General features: G+C 42.8%; 1 protein-coding gene and 1 long non-coding RNA gene across 2 annotated transcripts in view; one reads left to right on the forward strand and one right to left on the reverse strand.

Annotated features, from left to right (window-relative positions):
* DPYSL2 (dihydropyrimidinase like 2) overlaps window positions 1–1,327 on the reverse strand; it is a 58,311-nt gene extending 56,984 nt beyond the window's left edge. The window contains exon 1 of the mRNA XM_039354173.1: window positions 778–1,327. Coding sequence (XP_039210107.1) covers window positions 778–1,146 — 369 coding nt within the window. The 5' untranslated portion in view covers window positions 1,147–1,327. The remainder of the gene's footprint in view (window positions 1–777) is intronic.
* A 284-nt stretch (window positions 1,328–1,611) lies between these two features.
* Window positions 1,612–6,285, forward strand: LOC120312878. Its single transcript, XR_005557982.1, has 3 exons — window positions 1,612–1,737; window positions 2,639–3,000; window positions 5,461–6,285. It is a non-coding gene; the product is annotated as an uncharacterized LOC120312878 (long non-coding RNA).
* The last annotated feature ends 10,369 nt before the right edge of the window (window positions 6,286–16,654 follow it).

Consider the following 16,654-nt stretch of genomic DNA (forward strand, 5'->3'; position numbering starts at 1 on the left):
CCGAGTTAGGAGGATCTTCTATAGCAGCGGTCCCCAACCTTGCTGGCACCAAGGACCAGTTTTGTGGAAGACAATTTTTCCATGGACCAGGGTGAGGTGGGGGGATGGTTTCATGTGCAATCTAGATCTGACGCATGTGCAGATAAAGCTTCGTTCCCTCACCCGTTGCTTCTGTGGCCCGGTTCCCAACAGGCTGCGGACCGGTACAGGTCCAGGGCCCAGAGATTGGGGGCCTCTATTCTACAGAACTTCTCCAACAGAAGGTTGGGCAAATACGCACAAGAAACAGGATCTATTTGTCACCAACTATTAGGCAAGGATGGTCCTTAGGGTCCTTAGGATCCAGAACTTTGTATAGTTCTACTCCTTACAGTAGAAAGGAGCTCCAGGACCTCAAAAGGCAGAGGTCCAAAGGACCTCCAATCACATGAGGGATAGATTTGATCCTGTCCTTCTTTCTCTTTCAGCATAAAGCAATTGCTTACCACACAGCTCTGGACCCTGCATCAGGTGGGTGGGGCTTTCTTCTAGCTCAGCTTGCAGCTCAGAGCTCCCCCCTCTCCTTAGCTAGAAAGAAAGGGTATGGGGGGGAGGAGAGGGGGGGGTACTGGCGCTGGGTCTCTTGGTTTTTCCACTGGTCTCCCCAAGACGCCACCCGGATCGTCTTTTTAAAACCTGCCCGGTCGGCCTCAGCCACGTTCAAGCTTTAGATCTGGGTGGGTGGGGCGGACCGGGGAAGGAAGCCTCTTTAGCCCACCTCGCCGGCCTCCAACTCACCTTGTCGTTTAGGTTCTGCAAAGCCTCCTTGCCGGTGCTTCTCCGGATCTCCACCTTCCTGGCCGGCCACGAGGAGGAGGAGGAGGAGGAAGAGGAGACGGCCGGAGCGTCGGGTCCGAGGTGAGCCACGTCCCGCTGCTTGGCCACGATCTTGCCGCCGGTGGGCGAGCCGCGTCCGCTGGAGAGGGAGTCGAAATCGATGGTCTTGTTCTCCAGGGAGCCTTCCACCGGGCAGAACATGCCGCAGAATTTCTGCCGGGGCTTGGGGCTGCCGGAGCCCAGGTTTTTGAAGAAGGCGGGCACTTCCTCCTCCTCCTCACCGCCGCCGCCGCCGCCCCCGGGCTTGGCCGCTTGCCTCTTCTCGGCCATGGCTCGCCCCGGAGGCACGTCTCGCCTCGCCCGGCTCGCTCTGATCCTCTGCTGGCAACGGAAGGAGGCAGGAAGCGTTGGAGAGGGGAGGCCAGCCGGCAGCCTCGAGCTACTAGCGGCTCTCCGGCCCTGGCTAGAAGCGGGGGAGTGGGAGATGGGTGGGTGGGCAGAAGCGAGCCTTTTGTATTACCTCTCCCCGCCTTCCTGGCTCCCAGGCAAGGCAGGTTGAAAGGGGGGGGGGGGAGCCCGGCTCTTCAGAGACACGAAGTTGGGGAGGCTGAGCGCAGAGAAAGGCGTGGAGGGGCGGGCGAAGGTGATGGGGCAGCGCAGCGCAGCGCAGCCGGTGGGAGGGCTGGGTTCAAGTTCCTAGCAGCCGGATGAGGAGGAAGGGGCGGAGGAGGGGGGACAGTGGGCAGGAAAGGAGCGAAGGGAGAGGGAGGGGAAGGAGGGAGGAAGGGAGGGAACGGGTGAGAAAGCCCCACTCACTCTGCAGCAGAAATTAAGGGTTGATCCGGAAATGAGGCGACAGTCGGAACTGGCGAATTGGACTGGACCAGGGGAAGCCCCGGCGCGCTGCAGCTCCTACAAGTGGTAGGGGAAGCGGGGGGGGGGCGGGGAGGTGTCGCAGAAGCTGATGCACTCCCCACCACACACACACACACACACACACACACACACACACACACCTTTCCTGGGAAGCAGACGTCTTCCCTCATTCAGCCACACCCAACTCATGGAAAAGCGGGCGTGGGAATCCTCGGAGCCCACGCCCCTCTCTTTTCCAGGAACGGGTGGAAGAGAGACCCAATTTGGGCACAGGGATCGGTGCGGGAGGGAGGGGTGGAATTACCGAGTCAAAAAGATGGGGTGCCGCTGCAGTGGCATTAGATATTCCTTCCCCCACCCTCTTGCTGCTGGCCCTGGGAAGAAAAATCACTGACAAAGCAAGGGAAGATAATTTCTTGGCCAGCGGCGGGGGGGGGAGGGAGGGAGGGAGGGAAAGTCAATTTTCAGAACACAAATATTTGACCTTGACAAGGCTGTCAAGTGGGTCTCTTTTGTGTGCTAGATAAATCAGCTGCTGGAGGGTGTGTTGAACGGGCATATCTTCCTATGGTTGTTTTGCTCTACAGTGTATTCTTCATTCCTGCCTTCCCCAGCTAAGGTTCCCTTTAGATAGGTTGGGAGTGATTCCTGCTATTCCACCACCCAACATGATCCGTCAAACTTGCCTGAAAACTCCAAGTCAAGGAAGGCAAATCTATTTTTCCAGACAGCTCTTTAAAGTCTTGGGGATGCATTATTTCCAACCCAGTTGTACCTAAAATCCTTCACCCCGCCCCTAAATGCAGTATTGCTGATGTGCAGAGCACATGCTCCGTAATACTGAATTTTGTTTTAACAGTGGGATTAACGGCCGACATCAGGACTTCAAAATCATGTTCTCTCTCTCTCTCTCTCCCTTTCCCTCTCCCCCCTCTCTGTCTTGTAGCCTTTCCCCTCCTTTTATCTTCCATGAGGATGAACTTTGCAGAATTCAAAAGCTTGAACGCGAGTTTGTGACATTTGAACAGATCCGAGAAAATGATATTCCTACAACAGGATTTTAATCCCTTCTTCTGTATGCAGAACAGGGCTGCATTTCCATATTGAAGACGGGGAATAAAACCGCCCCAGCCCTGCACTCATTTGTGAATAGAGCCTTATTCAAACGTCGCCCTAAACACCCTAGCTACTGTATTAGTGGACAAGTCGACCCTCTACTAGTTGAACGAGAGAACGCTTCCTATTTGGGGCCGTCACTGTCGCTGTCCCTTCAGCACCACGCAGAAAGGGAAAACGCTTCTTTCGGAAGTGAGCACAGATTTTTTTATTATTATTATTTGTATTCCGCCTTTGCAAGTAACACAAGGCGGTGAACATATCCAACATACCTTCCTCCGCCTGTTTTCCTCACAACAGCTAATTGTGAAGCGAGTTGGGTGAGGGACAGTGACTATACCAAAGTCAACCAACTGGCTTTCATAACTAAGGAAGGACTAGAGCTCCGTTTCTAGCCTGGTGCCTTAACGACTAGCGGCTAGCTAGCCCAATCTGGCTCTTGGTTAACTATGAAAAGTTAGCTAACCATAGTTATGACTATGGTTATCTTAGCAAATACACATGAGAGAGAGAGAGAGAATCGATCATCCATTTTCTTTGCAGGAAGAGGTCATTTCAACATCATTTATCTCCATTAATTTTCTATTATTGACTAGGCGATTTAGAATTTTCCTATATTATAATTCCAATTAATGAACCTTTGCAGAGTGCAATAAATATGAATATATACTTAAATAGGTCTGTAGACATAGATTTTTTGAAATCCCCAAGATAAGTTGGCTTAAAGCTCTAGACACGCCTTTCACATAAGGTAACTCAGAATGCTGCTCAGATCTATTTTTACTTTTAACCTACATTGTGTTATCCAAATGGATTTCTCCAAGCCACTTATTGCTATGTATTATTCATTATTTGAGATTTATTAATTTAAATTTTCAGTCTGCCTCTCCCCACCACTTTCTCAGCCCCATCATCCACAACACAACAAAACCTTGTTTTTATAATAGGGGACAATGTATATATCAAAATAACTGGAGACACGGGACAAAAAAACTTCCTATTTTAAGAAAAAAGTGACTTTTGAAAAAAAAATTGAGTTGGGGTATGTTCATGCATGTGCTTTGGGGATTAATGAAGAATGCATGTGGGGGTGAAAGTGGTTTATCCCTTTTTTTTTCATCCTTCAAAAAAAATAACAACACCATGGTCTAATGGAGAGTTCTGTTAGTTCAGCTGTTTTGGGAAGGCAGAGGGGAGCATATGGTCTACCAGATACACAAAAGTCTGCATTATTGAAAGCTTATAAATATTAATAGCACTGCTCTAGATAAGTAGTGAGAGGAAGCTGCCAATGGAGATTTCAAAAGAAAAGTGTTGAAAAAAACACTTTTTGCAGAGTACAAAATATTTTTTATAGATCACCAGAGACAAAGCTTGGCTAGAAGCAGTGATGCCAAGGATACTCTACACCAGGGGTAGGCAACCTTGGCTCTTTTATGACTCATGGACTTCAACTCCCAGAATTCCTGAGCCAGCAGGAAGGTTGCCTACCCCTGCTCTACACACAGTCAAACATAAAGGTTGAGAAAAGCAGATTGTAATTTGCATCATCAAAAGTTAATTTGAAAACGGAACGTTCACAATCAAAGGGATTCACAGAAGAGAAATAAGTGGACTTACTCCAGAAGTCAATAGAAAATCAATCGATATTAATTGCAATAAAAAGGAGCAAAAAGGAAAGCAAAATGCAGTTCTAAAAAATTAAGAAATAATACCTAGAAGTGTATCAAGTACTCACAGTTCAAAGTGTCAGGGCAGCAAATCACCCAGGCTCACAAGCAACAAATATGGCTTCAAAAAACAAGCTGCTTTCAAACAGAGATCTTTATACTATAGGCTGTAGCTACTCCACTATTACTCCACGGGTGCTCATTAAGTCTGATGTGACTGCAAGTCACCTGAGGTATCAAACAACTCTTAGATATAAATAAAGTAGATCTTTATTCTATAAGGCCCTTTCTCTTATATCCAAATATTTTGGTTCCTTTTTCAACTCAGCTATGCCATCAGTCATGTCCAGTGGATGGCTGTACTGGTGAGACTAAGTATCCTCAAAATAACCATTGAACCCCCATCTTTTTTAGTTTTATCTCACTTGAGGCAAAGAGCTATTTAACCCAATGAGTAGAAAAGGTGCACCAAATGCATCTGGTTTATCCCATTTTGAATCAAACAACGTAATGCAGGCTGCAGGGCAAATCTCTATTAAATCCACAGTCTCATATTTTGAATTATATTATGAAAAATAAAGAGGAATGCATATAGATAGAAATAACTTTTCTAATTGTTTGCTATTTATACTTTTTATGGGTGACGCTTTGTTTAAATGTGACATGCAAAAAAATGGGTGGTGTTGCAATTGCACCGTTGGTTATCTTGACATTTTTTTACCATATTCTCTAGATAATCTTGGATAGATGGATGAAAATAACCAAGCCATCTACCCATCCAATATATCTATTTATAACCACATTAGTAGGGTGACATGGTCATAGAATTTATAGTTTTAAAATACATTGTTCAGCATGGTGTCAAACAGAACATAGTCATATCTACAACACTGTATATTTCCTATATTATATGTGGTTTTCTATTTCATCTTGTTTTTCCTTCCTTCCTTTCTTCCTTCAATGCAACTTCATAAATGTTCAGTGAACATTTCTGCCTGGGCAACTTCCAAACGCTAACACTGTTATGGACTTGACAAATGCTTCAACCCCATTTGGTTAGATAGTGGATCCTAGACGTTTCTATCAAGATCAACTTCCTTACTCTCTACATTTGTGAAACTTTCTCTTTGCCACTGCTCCCCTCAAAAAATTTCTTCAACCAGCACTTCAAAGAAACCTATAAATGCCTCCCTCTTGTGTATGGAAAAGGCTATTAGATTTGGCACTTGGATAGCATGTTCGCTGTTCCACTCGAGTTTCTATTGGACTTTTCAATGCTCAGTTGATGCTATTCCATAACAGAGCAAATGAATATACATAGCGTTACTTTGTATTATTGTGCTACCCTACTGATTATAATTATGTTTATGAAAGGAGCTGTTTTGAAACATCTTTATTTACTGCATCTGACTGATACAAGGGTGAGCTGTTTGTTCCTTTGAAATGCTTTATGTGCCTGAATTATTTTAGCAGGATTTGAGAGTGAATAGCTCAATACAAAATGTGCTTCAATTAATAATGGGTGTTTTTGTAACTCATGTATTACTTCATTCCTGACAGTTTTACGGAATGGGGAAAAACAGCGCACAGTGATTGCGTCTCTGGGAAAGAAGCTAGTTCCCTCAAACTGAGTTCCCTCTCGCTTTAACAAGATTTATAAGGCGAAAATAGGACAAGAACATAGGAGCCTTAATCAATCACCATTGATCCAATAACCTATGTCAGTGATGGCAAACCTTTTAGAGACCAAGTGCCCAAACTGCAACCCAAAACCCACTTATTTATTGCAAAGTGCCAGGGCTGCATCAGCATTGTGGTGCCCTCAGGAGCGGAGGGGCATGGCCCACTGAGTGGGCATGGCTGCAGTGGTCACGGCAGACTGGGTGAGCGTGGCCGGGGCCAGGGCAGCAGGGGCCAGTCCCTTGCCATCTCTCGGCATCCCCGGGGGGGCCAACGCCGCTTGCTCGCTCACTTCCTGCCGTTGCTTCCAAACGCCACGTGCTCGCTACTCTGGCGAACTGTAGTGGGGCAACGGCGTGCGTGCCCATAGAGAGAGCTCTGAGTGCCACCTCTGGCACGCGTGCCATAGGTTCGCCACCATTGACCTATGTTATATTAAAGCTGAGATCAGCAAAATTAATTTCTTTATCTCCGTGAAAAACCATGAACAACCCCATTCCTATTTGTAGCTGGTTGTCTGCAGCTTTTTCAAACTATTCCTCTCTCTCCAAATTGTGACATGCAAGCTGAACAAGCCTGAAGCAGGAGTTCCTGCACAATCTCTTTCCTCAAGGCACTGTTGTCTAATGGCCGGAAAGAAAAAATGCCCCCTCAGCAAATTTCATAGAATAGGGATTGAATGCAGGGGCATAGAGACACCCCTGCCTTTCACAGGAAACAAAAAGCTCAGGAAGTGGCTATAGCAAGGAGAAGCCTCAAGGAGTTTGCGGTGTTATTTTAATAAAGGAATCCTTATCATATTTCTGGCTCTATCCAAAATAATTCCTGTTGCATTTCATTGGGTTTCTTCCAAGACCTGGAGGCATAAAATCACATCCTGAATGTGTTAAACGGTTCCTGGCTTTTAATTCTTAGTAGAGAACTAAACCCTGCTAGAAAAATCCAGATGTGCAATGCAATTTACAAGGAGATGCTAAAAGCGTAAATCTGCATTTAGACATATTGCTGTAGTTTGAAGGGCAGGCTTGACCAATTATATTAGGTAATAAATAAATGAATCATGGATGCACAAAATTATTCTTTAAAAAAAAATATTGGGAGGAAAAAAAAATCTGATCTATATGGATCAGTTAGCACCAAGAAGAAATATACCAGGGTGCATTTTGGGTTGGGATGTGTGATACTGGGTGAATTTTGGAGGTATTTTTAAATATGTATTAAGTCATCCAAAATTACTCCAGCAGTGAGATAGGCAGCATATAAATTTAATAAATAAGTAAATAAATAAATAAAATAAATAAATAAAATTTATTTGTAATTCACATTTAAATTTATTCTAGTATAGCAGGAAGATTTAGGTTTTGACAGTTGTATTGCAGGGCCTTCAGACTCTAAAGAGAAAATATCATGGTTTAGAGTCACCTCTAGCTATTTTCCTGTCACTAGCTCTTCAATCAGGCCCACCAGTGGTCTTTCCTCATCTTTTCCAGGGCAACTGAAACAGCTGAGCTGAGAAAAAGCACAAGAGTTAGGCATTTTGATGTTGACAACGTGAGTTGAGGGTCTTGAAAGAAATATAGAAAAGAGAAAGGAAGGTTTAAACAGTCATATGTAGGTCCATCTTCACAGCAGGCTAGGAAAATTATATACTCTCAAATCAGAAATGTACTGTACTTTACAAGTAATTATACATTAAGTATCTGAATACTTTTTACCTTTTTATTTGCCCTTTTCACCTTCCCACTTCTCCATCCCAACTAGGTAAAATATGATTTTTGCTCCTTATAGCTGTGTTCCACAAGATTCTTTAAAGTAGTCCTCTCCTGGGCTAATATTACTAAAATGTTTTAATTTTTTTAAAACAAAAACAAAAAGAGTTAACTTACCTTGGTTGCAAAACTCCAGATGATCCTTAGGTGGCAGAAAAGACAAAAAAAAAGTGGAGTAGCTTGGTTTACTGATTTAAGGTGCTGGACTAGAACTCCCAGTGGCTGGGTAGAGCCACTGGGAATCCTAGTCCTACCTTAGGCATGAAAGCCAACTGGGTGATTTTGGGTCAAATGTCTAGGACAGGGCTTTTCAACCAGTGGTACAGGTACCACCTGTGATACATTGGCACCTGGCAGGTGGTATGCGACCATCCTAGAAAAGTAGTGGGGGAGGGAATGAGCTGAACCAGTGGCAGCACCACACAAGCTGAGCGAGAGATGGCTGGAGCTGCAGGGCTGAGCAGAATTGCCAGGATAGCGCTTCTTTGGGACTGTCAGGGCTCAGCGGAAGCGCCAGGCTCTAGCTGGAGCTCGGCGCTGATCCTGGCGCTTCTGCTGAGCCCAGAAGAAGCACCGATCAGCTGGAACATTGCAGCATCTCCAGGGTCTTGTGATTTACACTCAGATGATTGGCAACTGATTCATATTTATGATGGTCACAGTCCCAGGATCATGTGAAGTGACCAAAACCTGCTGCAACCACCTGGCAGACGGGGGGAATAAAAACCAACCCCCCCCCACCGCTTCCAATCCTCAACAGAAATGCTCACAACAATGAAAACCTCGGACAGGAGGAAGAGCGCTGCCAAATGGGCAGGTGTCTTGCTCGGCGGTGGCTTGGGGGGCACTTTTTTCAGTGCCTTTGTAACCTCAGTCACTAAGCGAACTGTTGTAAGTCGAGGACTACCTATACTTAATCACTTTTTTTCCTTTTTTTTTGGTCATCAAGTTTTTGACACCTTGCTAGGCGACTCGTGGTACTCAGATATTGCCATATCCTAAAAGTGGTACAATGTGTGAAAAGGTTGAAAAGCCCTGGTCTAGGAGATTCTTAGTCATCCAGGTACGGTTGTCCCAAATTTGCTTTTTCAGGAGGCAACTGGACTTTATTGTTTTTCTTTGAAGATGTTTCGCTTCTCATCGAAAAAGCTTCTTCAGCTCTCACTAGATGGTGGGGAGTGGAAGGAATTTTATTTGGGTCAGTCACTTTCTGAGGCCAACTGTCCCCCCCTCAACCGCAGGTTTATTGTTGTGGGGAAAACAGGAGGAGGAAGGTGTGTTGGATATGTTGCTGCTTGAGTTATTTGTAAAAATAATAAAGGCGGCATACAAATTAAATAAATACAATGAAACTGTGGGGAAATCATGATGTACATTGCCTTCGGTTGTTCAAAATAAAGGCAGGATATAATAATTTTATTTTTTAAAAGTAAGCTTTCTTCAAGTGTTCTCCATATTCTCTCCATATAGTATCTCCTTTCTAAGAAGGCTTTCCAGTAATATTTATCTCAAAAAACATATTTTCAATTGGCACTTGATGGTGTGGCCTGAAATTGGGCCATGCGTGTGTTATATCCACACCCCTGGCAGAATAATAATAATAAAAAAATCAGACAATAGCTTATTCAGAGATCCTATGCAAGGACCCCAGACTCATTTTGTGTGATCTGCATTATAACATTTCTCCCTTCAATTTATCATCTTTAGGAGCTTCTCTGGAGGAAGGGCATGGAAACTAATCCATCCAATCAAATATTTGCTAAAATTGACAAGCACAAGCTAATAAGCAAGGAGACCCCCCCCCCCTTTTTAGTGGAATCTCAGAAATAAAAGGGAAATTCTGAATGAGCCTGCAAGGGTGAGCAAGATGGATGCAGCCATTTCTAATCTTTTGTTCAAAAGTTTGCTAAAATGGCCAGACTTGTGTCCTTGTTCAAGGGTGGAACTGCCAGCTCCTTTTCTTGTCTTTGTTTTTTTTCACAATGCCCCTTCTAACGAAACGCAAAGACAGTTTTCTACACAAAATGGAGGGGGCAGGTGGGTGTTGTCGGTGCAGTAAGCAATTATTTCAAGGAAAGCCCAGTTGCCTTGGTTACCAGTCATCAAACTGAGGCCTTTGCGGTCTTGTCAAAATCAGAATTCCTTTTGTCCTCTTCTCCATGGTGAAGAAAGGTTTCTGTGCCAGACAGAAAGCCGAGTGAAGACATGAATGCTTTCCAGATTTGGCTCTGCAGCAGGGTTGAGTTCTTATTGACAAGAAAACTCCTTCTCTAATAGTGAGAAAGAAACCTCTGCTTTATCTATTTATTTCCTGCCTTTAATATTTTTATAAATAACATACCCAACGTATCTTCCTTCTGTTTTTCCCACAATGACAAACCTAAGGTGGGTTGGGCTGAAAGTGAATGTCGCCTTTCATGCCTAGCAATGGAAATTCTCGTCCCAGTTGTGATTGTTAAGTCAAGGACTACCTATATGGGTGATGCTGCTAGCGCAGTCTTCTCCTTAAATGTTCCCTATTTGTTTCACCTGGAGAGGCCAAATTTAGCTTCTAATGGACTACTAAGATGTGGTACAGAGTGAGCCTATCATTGTTGTCAGCCATTTAGTTGTGTCCATTCAGTTGGTCACTCTATGGATCAGCACTCTCCATGCTCCTCTGCTCCAAACTGCCTCCTTCAGATCCACCATAGTTATCCCAGTGTCATCTTTTATAGTGTCCGGTCAGCAGGTACTATATCGTGTCCAGCCAGTAAAGCTATCATTGACTAAATAATTGAAGGTATATTAACAATGATCGTTGGTCTGGTTTATGATGCTGAAGGCAAAAATAAATCGCACAACTGACTTTTTATTCTGCCCTGTAATTTTTAAACTTGTGTTTAGGATTCCACAAATGACTTTGGCTTGCTGTTTAAGACAAACTGGTAAATAAATATCATGCATTCGGTTTAAGTATAGGAGTGAAAATAATAAACCAGTAGAACGACTTGCCTCCAGATGTTGTGGATGCTCCAATACCGGAGGTTTTTAAGAAGAGATTGGACAACCATTTGTCAGAAATGGTATAGTTTTCCTGCTTGAGCGGTGGGTTGGACTAGAAGACCTTCAAGGTCCCTTCCACCTTCATTATTCTGTTAGTCCATCAAGTATTATACTTCCACTACAGATCTAGTATGAACTAGGAAACAGGGAGTGGCCCAAAACCATTGCGATCTTCCTGGATCTGAGGATAGAAATGAACCAGGTTTTCCTCCTAGAAATGCAAGTTTAATCTCTACACTGCAGTAAGAAACAGGAAGGGCAGCTTCCCATTTCTGGCATCTATTCTTGAAATAGCTCTGGCTTTTGTCTTTTTGAGATGTCTCCTTAAAAAGATGTTCTCATAGCTTCTGCGTTTTCTCCCACACACAGAGAAAAATATTTTTTTTCCTTCTTGCTGTTCCTATTAAATCATAAATAACGATTTTAAACCACAGAATTGAGATGCACAATACACATGAAGCTACGAAACTATACTGTGACCTAGCCCAACATGGGCACGCAATTCCAAGTGTTATTACCGAATCTGTTTAGAACTTGGGAGGGATTCTTTAATTTAACAAAAAAAAAAAAACTAAGTAAGTCACCCGGTGAATCAAAACAAAATGCAGGATCACAGGGACTCAAGTCACTGTGGATGAACATGCAGAGGCTCCTTTGTTTAAGATAGAAGAAGGTCTAAAATTAAGCTGGCTTCAGGCACACATCAGTTCAGGGCATGATGACTAGACTTTCCAAACTGAGATGATTCCTTGATGTGGGCACTGCAACAGTCCAGAATGAAATGAGGACTTGAGAAGGAGTGGTGCCACTTCACACAAGGCTATTATTCAATTTCTCACCCAGCACTAAGAGCGTGGGAATTTCTCTTTATAGTTCATGAGAGCGGGTGTTAAAATACTCTATGGAACTTGAGAAGCCCCATGCTCTCCCAAAGAAGCATGAATTATTCCATTACCCAGCTTTCTCATCTCACAGTATGTGCCCCAAAGGACCATCATTAAGGCTCTTGGCTTGCGGCCCTCCTGCATTAAATATTAGGTCAGGGGTATGTGGCCTAGCCACTATGTTTTCATTGTTCACCATAGGTCAAAGCACACTGCCAGTAATTACCCTCCCTTAAGAACACCGTAGACATCTTGACTTAAACGAAGGAGCCATTGCATTGTAATCTCTCTCTCTCCCCCCCCCCATCTTTTCCAAAATATCTTCCTTCTTTATAATATTTAGGAGACATCCATTTTGAGAAACTATCAAAAGTAGTTTTAGAAAATATTAGAAGGATGCTTTTCTTAAACTGAGGGTTTTTCTTAGGCTATTAGGTGTATCAGCTGCATCCTTAGAGCCTGATTTGGTCCAGATATTTGAATACTGAGTCTTTGAGATGGAAATCGTAGGAGGAAGCCTCCATCTGTGTCTCTGAAAACAATCAATGCCCCGCCCAAAACCTCTGCGTTTTCCTCAGTCATTCACTTTCAGTTTGATGAAGTAGAATTTGCTTTTTTTTAAAAAAAAAAAAAAAACAATTAGGTGAAATTTTCAGGAATGGAAACACAGATATAAGCCCTTTCAGAGGCCTGCATTGTCTTTTCCTTTCTTAGATTCAGTAATTATCCCAATTAAATACCCAAGAATTAGTTATCCAAATTATATTATTTGGGATGATTCCTTATCTCAAAACATTTTAGCCAAGTTTATCCAATTCATCATTATAGGGGCAGCAAGAAGCAATTCCTGTATTTTGCTTCTTTTTCTTTGAGTCTTGTCATTTTGACTACATCTGAGAGATCACATGTGCTCCAAAGTTTAGACATCTCTGGATGTCAAATCATGTTTCAATGAATCCTACCTGAAGCTCACACAACTAAGGTATATGTTTTTTTTAAAAAAATAACTGCATTTTCATTTTTTGTTCCGATTTAGATACAAGGACGACAAGGAGTCTATTTAAACAGCATATGTGTTTATCCCATGCCATGCAGCCATTCTGCCTTCCCTTGCTTTAATACAACCCCAACAAGACACATAGATTAATTAATTAAAATTAATTAAGAAGTTAGAACAGCTAACGAAGTTTCAGGATGATGGAAAGGATCTCCAAGAACATGGAACATGTGTTGACAATGAATAATTCTTTGCAAAATTCTATTAACCAATGCACAATTGCATTTGTCGAAAGATTTGTCCAGAATTTCCTGTAATTCCAAGATTCTCCAAAGCTTCCTGTAATTGTAAGATTCTCAGCTTTTCAAAACCTTGTGTTCCAACTATCTATTAGTAGCCCTGTTGCATTTAGTAAGTCATGCAATTTGCCACAGAATTCCTCAATGTCTTCCATCATCATGTTTGTGGCTTAGAGCAGACTAGCATAACATCAATATTACCTCAATAGCCACTAATTTCTACATCCTTATTTCATGTCAAATCCTACATCACTGTAATCACTCTGTGTACTGGATGAAGCAAGCTGCAGATTCCAAAATCTTATGCCTTTCAATAACATTTGTTAGCTGGAAAACATGCTGCCAGACTCCTGATTTTTTTTTTTTTGTCATTTATTGGGTGATAACCAAAGAACATACTTTGCAACATCACCATTCCAATCCTTTGCATGATCTCATGGCCCGAATATAATTTACAGCAGCCCATTCTGGTTGTCCTGTATGTGTCTATTCTCAAAATATTCAATTTAGTAACGTAATTTCCTCTTTTAGCATTTTAGCTTTTCTTGGATTTGCTTCCCACATTCCAATTTCTAACCATATTGCCCTCATAAAATAAGACACTCTTCTTTTAGGATAGGCAGGATCAGCGAATAATGTCCATACAATTTTAACTACTTTATCAACTCCAGAGCTGCATATGAAGATTAATGCACTTCATCAGTAGCTTCACCTAATCTGAAGATGCCATCATCTAATATCCAAACTAATCTGTTGGCTACTAGACAGACTGGTTTGCCACTGTCACTTTCTGGATTTGATTCTGGGATTCCTGGTCCTAGATGGATTATTTTATCTCAAGCCACAACTCTCCTCGCTCCTGTAATAAATTTCATTCCTCCCCTTTCAATCTGAGCAGAAGTAACCTTGCCTGGAGTTCAAGATGGCCATTTGCAATGGTTTCAAGTTCATTGTTGCTACTGTAAACTCCCATGCACCCAGGCACTTAACTTCTGATTAACAAAACCCAAATATAAATCTCAATCTAATTAGAATTAAGACTCTCAACAGATTCATACATACATACATTCCTTCACATTGCAATTACCGGAAAACAACTGGGTTTCCTACCATTGATCATTAAGGCAACAGTTGGAAATCTATGTTAATAGAGTTAGGCTGCTCTGTTTGTTTCTAATCTTCCATGTGTGATCAAAGGAAGGAGTAAAAAAAGCTTGTTTCCAATGCACAGGCCTCATATTCATGTGAGTGAATGTAAAAATTTTAAACCTATGAGCCAATTCTGGCGGCAAAGAACATCTTCATCATCAATTCTAATGTTCTTAAACAAAGGATGGAATGTAAATTACATTGCAAAGAACATGTATACATGCACACACATACACACACACACACACACACACACACAGTTCCGTCCTAAGCAGGAAATAAATCCAGAGGCAGATATTCAATAGGGCTGTAATATTTTTGGGGACTGAGACTGAAGAACTGAAAATGCTTCCAGACCAGAGCTTTGTAAGAGCAGCTGGGTGATCAAACCAGGAATCCCGCTGCAGCATAACCATATTTCAGTCTGAATATTACTCCTATTGGGCTTTGGCGAGCCCTTTAAGTGGCCCCTGGTCTCAGCACAGCAGTCTCTCTGGCGCTCCGACACGAGCAGACGGATTCACCCAAGCATCAAAGCCCTTGCTTCTCTTTCAACAGCAGCCCAGCTTTGAAATATCTGGAGAATAAGCCAGGCCTGCATGCATCAATCAGGCCACCGATATCCCAGCCAATTGTGAAGGTCCCTTGATGATAGAAACCCCCATGCCAAGAAATTCTGAGAAATTTTACATGGAAGGACTTCCCTTCCTAGCTCTGTTAAAAGCCATGTTCTCCACCCTGTGCTGGAATACCAATAACTCTCTATGCTCAAGGATCCAGGCAGCCTCCGTGACATGCTGCTTCCGTGGATGAGTAATCCAATGCCTTTAAGACACGTCGAATGCATGTTTCAGGTCTTGCATGATGTCAGCTAAAAGTAGTGTTGCCTGTTCATCTCACCCACATTAACAAGAAAAGCCAGCTTTATGCACACACACCCAAAATTCTTCTACCTCTCAAACCTACTAAGGATCACAGGCTTAGGATACAGGAGGATCTGGACAGACTTGAACACTGGGCACTATCTAACAAAATGAAATTCAGTGGTGAAAAAAGTTAAGGTTCTACATTTAGGCAAGAAAAACCAAATGTACAGGTATAGTATAGGGGGTACCTTGCTCAATAGTAGCAACTGTGAGAGGGACCTCGGAGTCCTAGTGGACAATCACTTAAATATGAGCCAGCCGTGTGCTGCAGCTGCCAAAAAGGCCAACACAGTGCTGGGCTGCATTAACAGAGGAATAGAATCAAGATCATGTGAAGTATTAATACCACTTTACAATGCCTTGGTAAGGCCACACTTGGAATACTGCATCCAGTTTTGGTCACCACGATGTAAAAAAGATGTTGAGACTCTAGAAAGAGGACAGAGAAGAGCAACAAAGATGATTAGGGGACTGGAGGCTAAAACATATAAGGAACGGCTGCTAGAATTGGGTATGTCTAGTTTAACGAAGAGAAGGACAAGGGGGGACATGATAGCAGTGTTCCAATATCTCAGGGGCTGCCATAAAGAAGAGGGAATTAAGCTATTCTCCAAAGCACCTGAAGGCAGGACAAGAAGCAACGGGTGGAAACTAATCAAGGAGAGAAGTAACCTAGAACTAAGGAGAAACTTCCTGACAGTTAGAACAATTAACCAGTGGAACAACCTGCCTCCAGAAGTGGTGAATGCTCCAACACTGGAAGTTTTTAAGAAGAGACTGGACAGCCATTTGTCTGAAATGGTATAGGGTTTCCTGCCTGAGCAGGAGGTTGGACTAGATGACCTCCAAGGTACCTTCCAACCTCATCATCATCATTATTATTAATGTATGTCACCAAATCAATTCTAAAGTGCCTATCTTAATCTCCCAGTTATGCAAGGAACAAAAGCTTAATTCGTTTATTCTTTTCGGTTTGCAATTCCGGTAGTCCTCAACTAACCACCATTTGTTTAGTGACCATTTGAAGTTACAAAGGCATTGAAAAAAAAGTGACTTATGACTGGTCCTTACAATTCTGCAGCATCCCCAGAGACACCTGATCAAAATTGGGGCACTTGGCAATCGGCACGTATTTAGAATGGATTCAGCATCCTAGAGTCACGTGATCACCATTGCAACCTTCCAGCCAGCTTTGGACACGCAGCCAATGGGGACAGCTGGATTCACTTAATGACATAATTCACTTAATACCCTGTAGTGATTTGCCTAACAATTGTGGGGGGGGAGCCATAAAATGGGTGTGACTCACTTAACTACCTTGTTTAGCAACATAAATTCTGGACCCAGTTGTGACCTTAAGTCAAGGACTAACTGAACCTAATTTTTTTTCCCATTATTCATTTGTTTGACTCATATTTCTTTTGTTC

The sequence above is a fragment of the Crotalus tigris genome, unplaced genomic scaffold (assembly GCF_016545835.1).
Source record: "Crotalus tigris isolate CLP2741 ecotype Arizona unplaced genomic scaffold, ASM1654583v1 scf7180000018549.3470463, whole genome shotgun sequence".
Classification (NCBI taxonomy): Eukaryota; Metazoa; Chordata; class Lepidosauria; order Squamata; family Viperidae; genus Crotalus; species Crotalus tigris.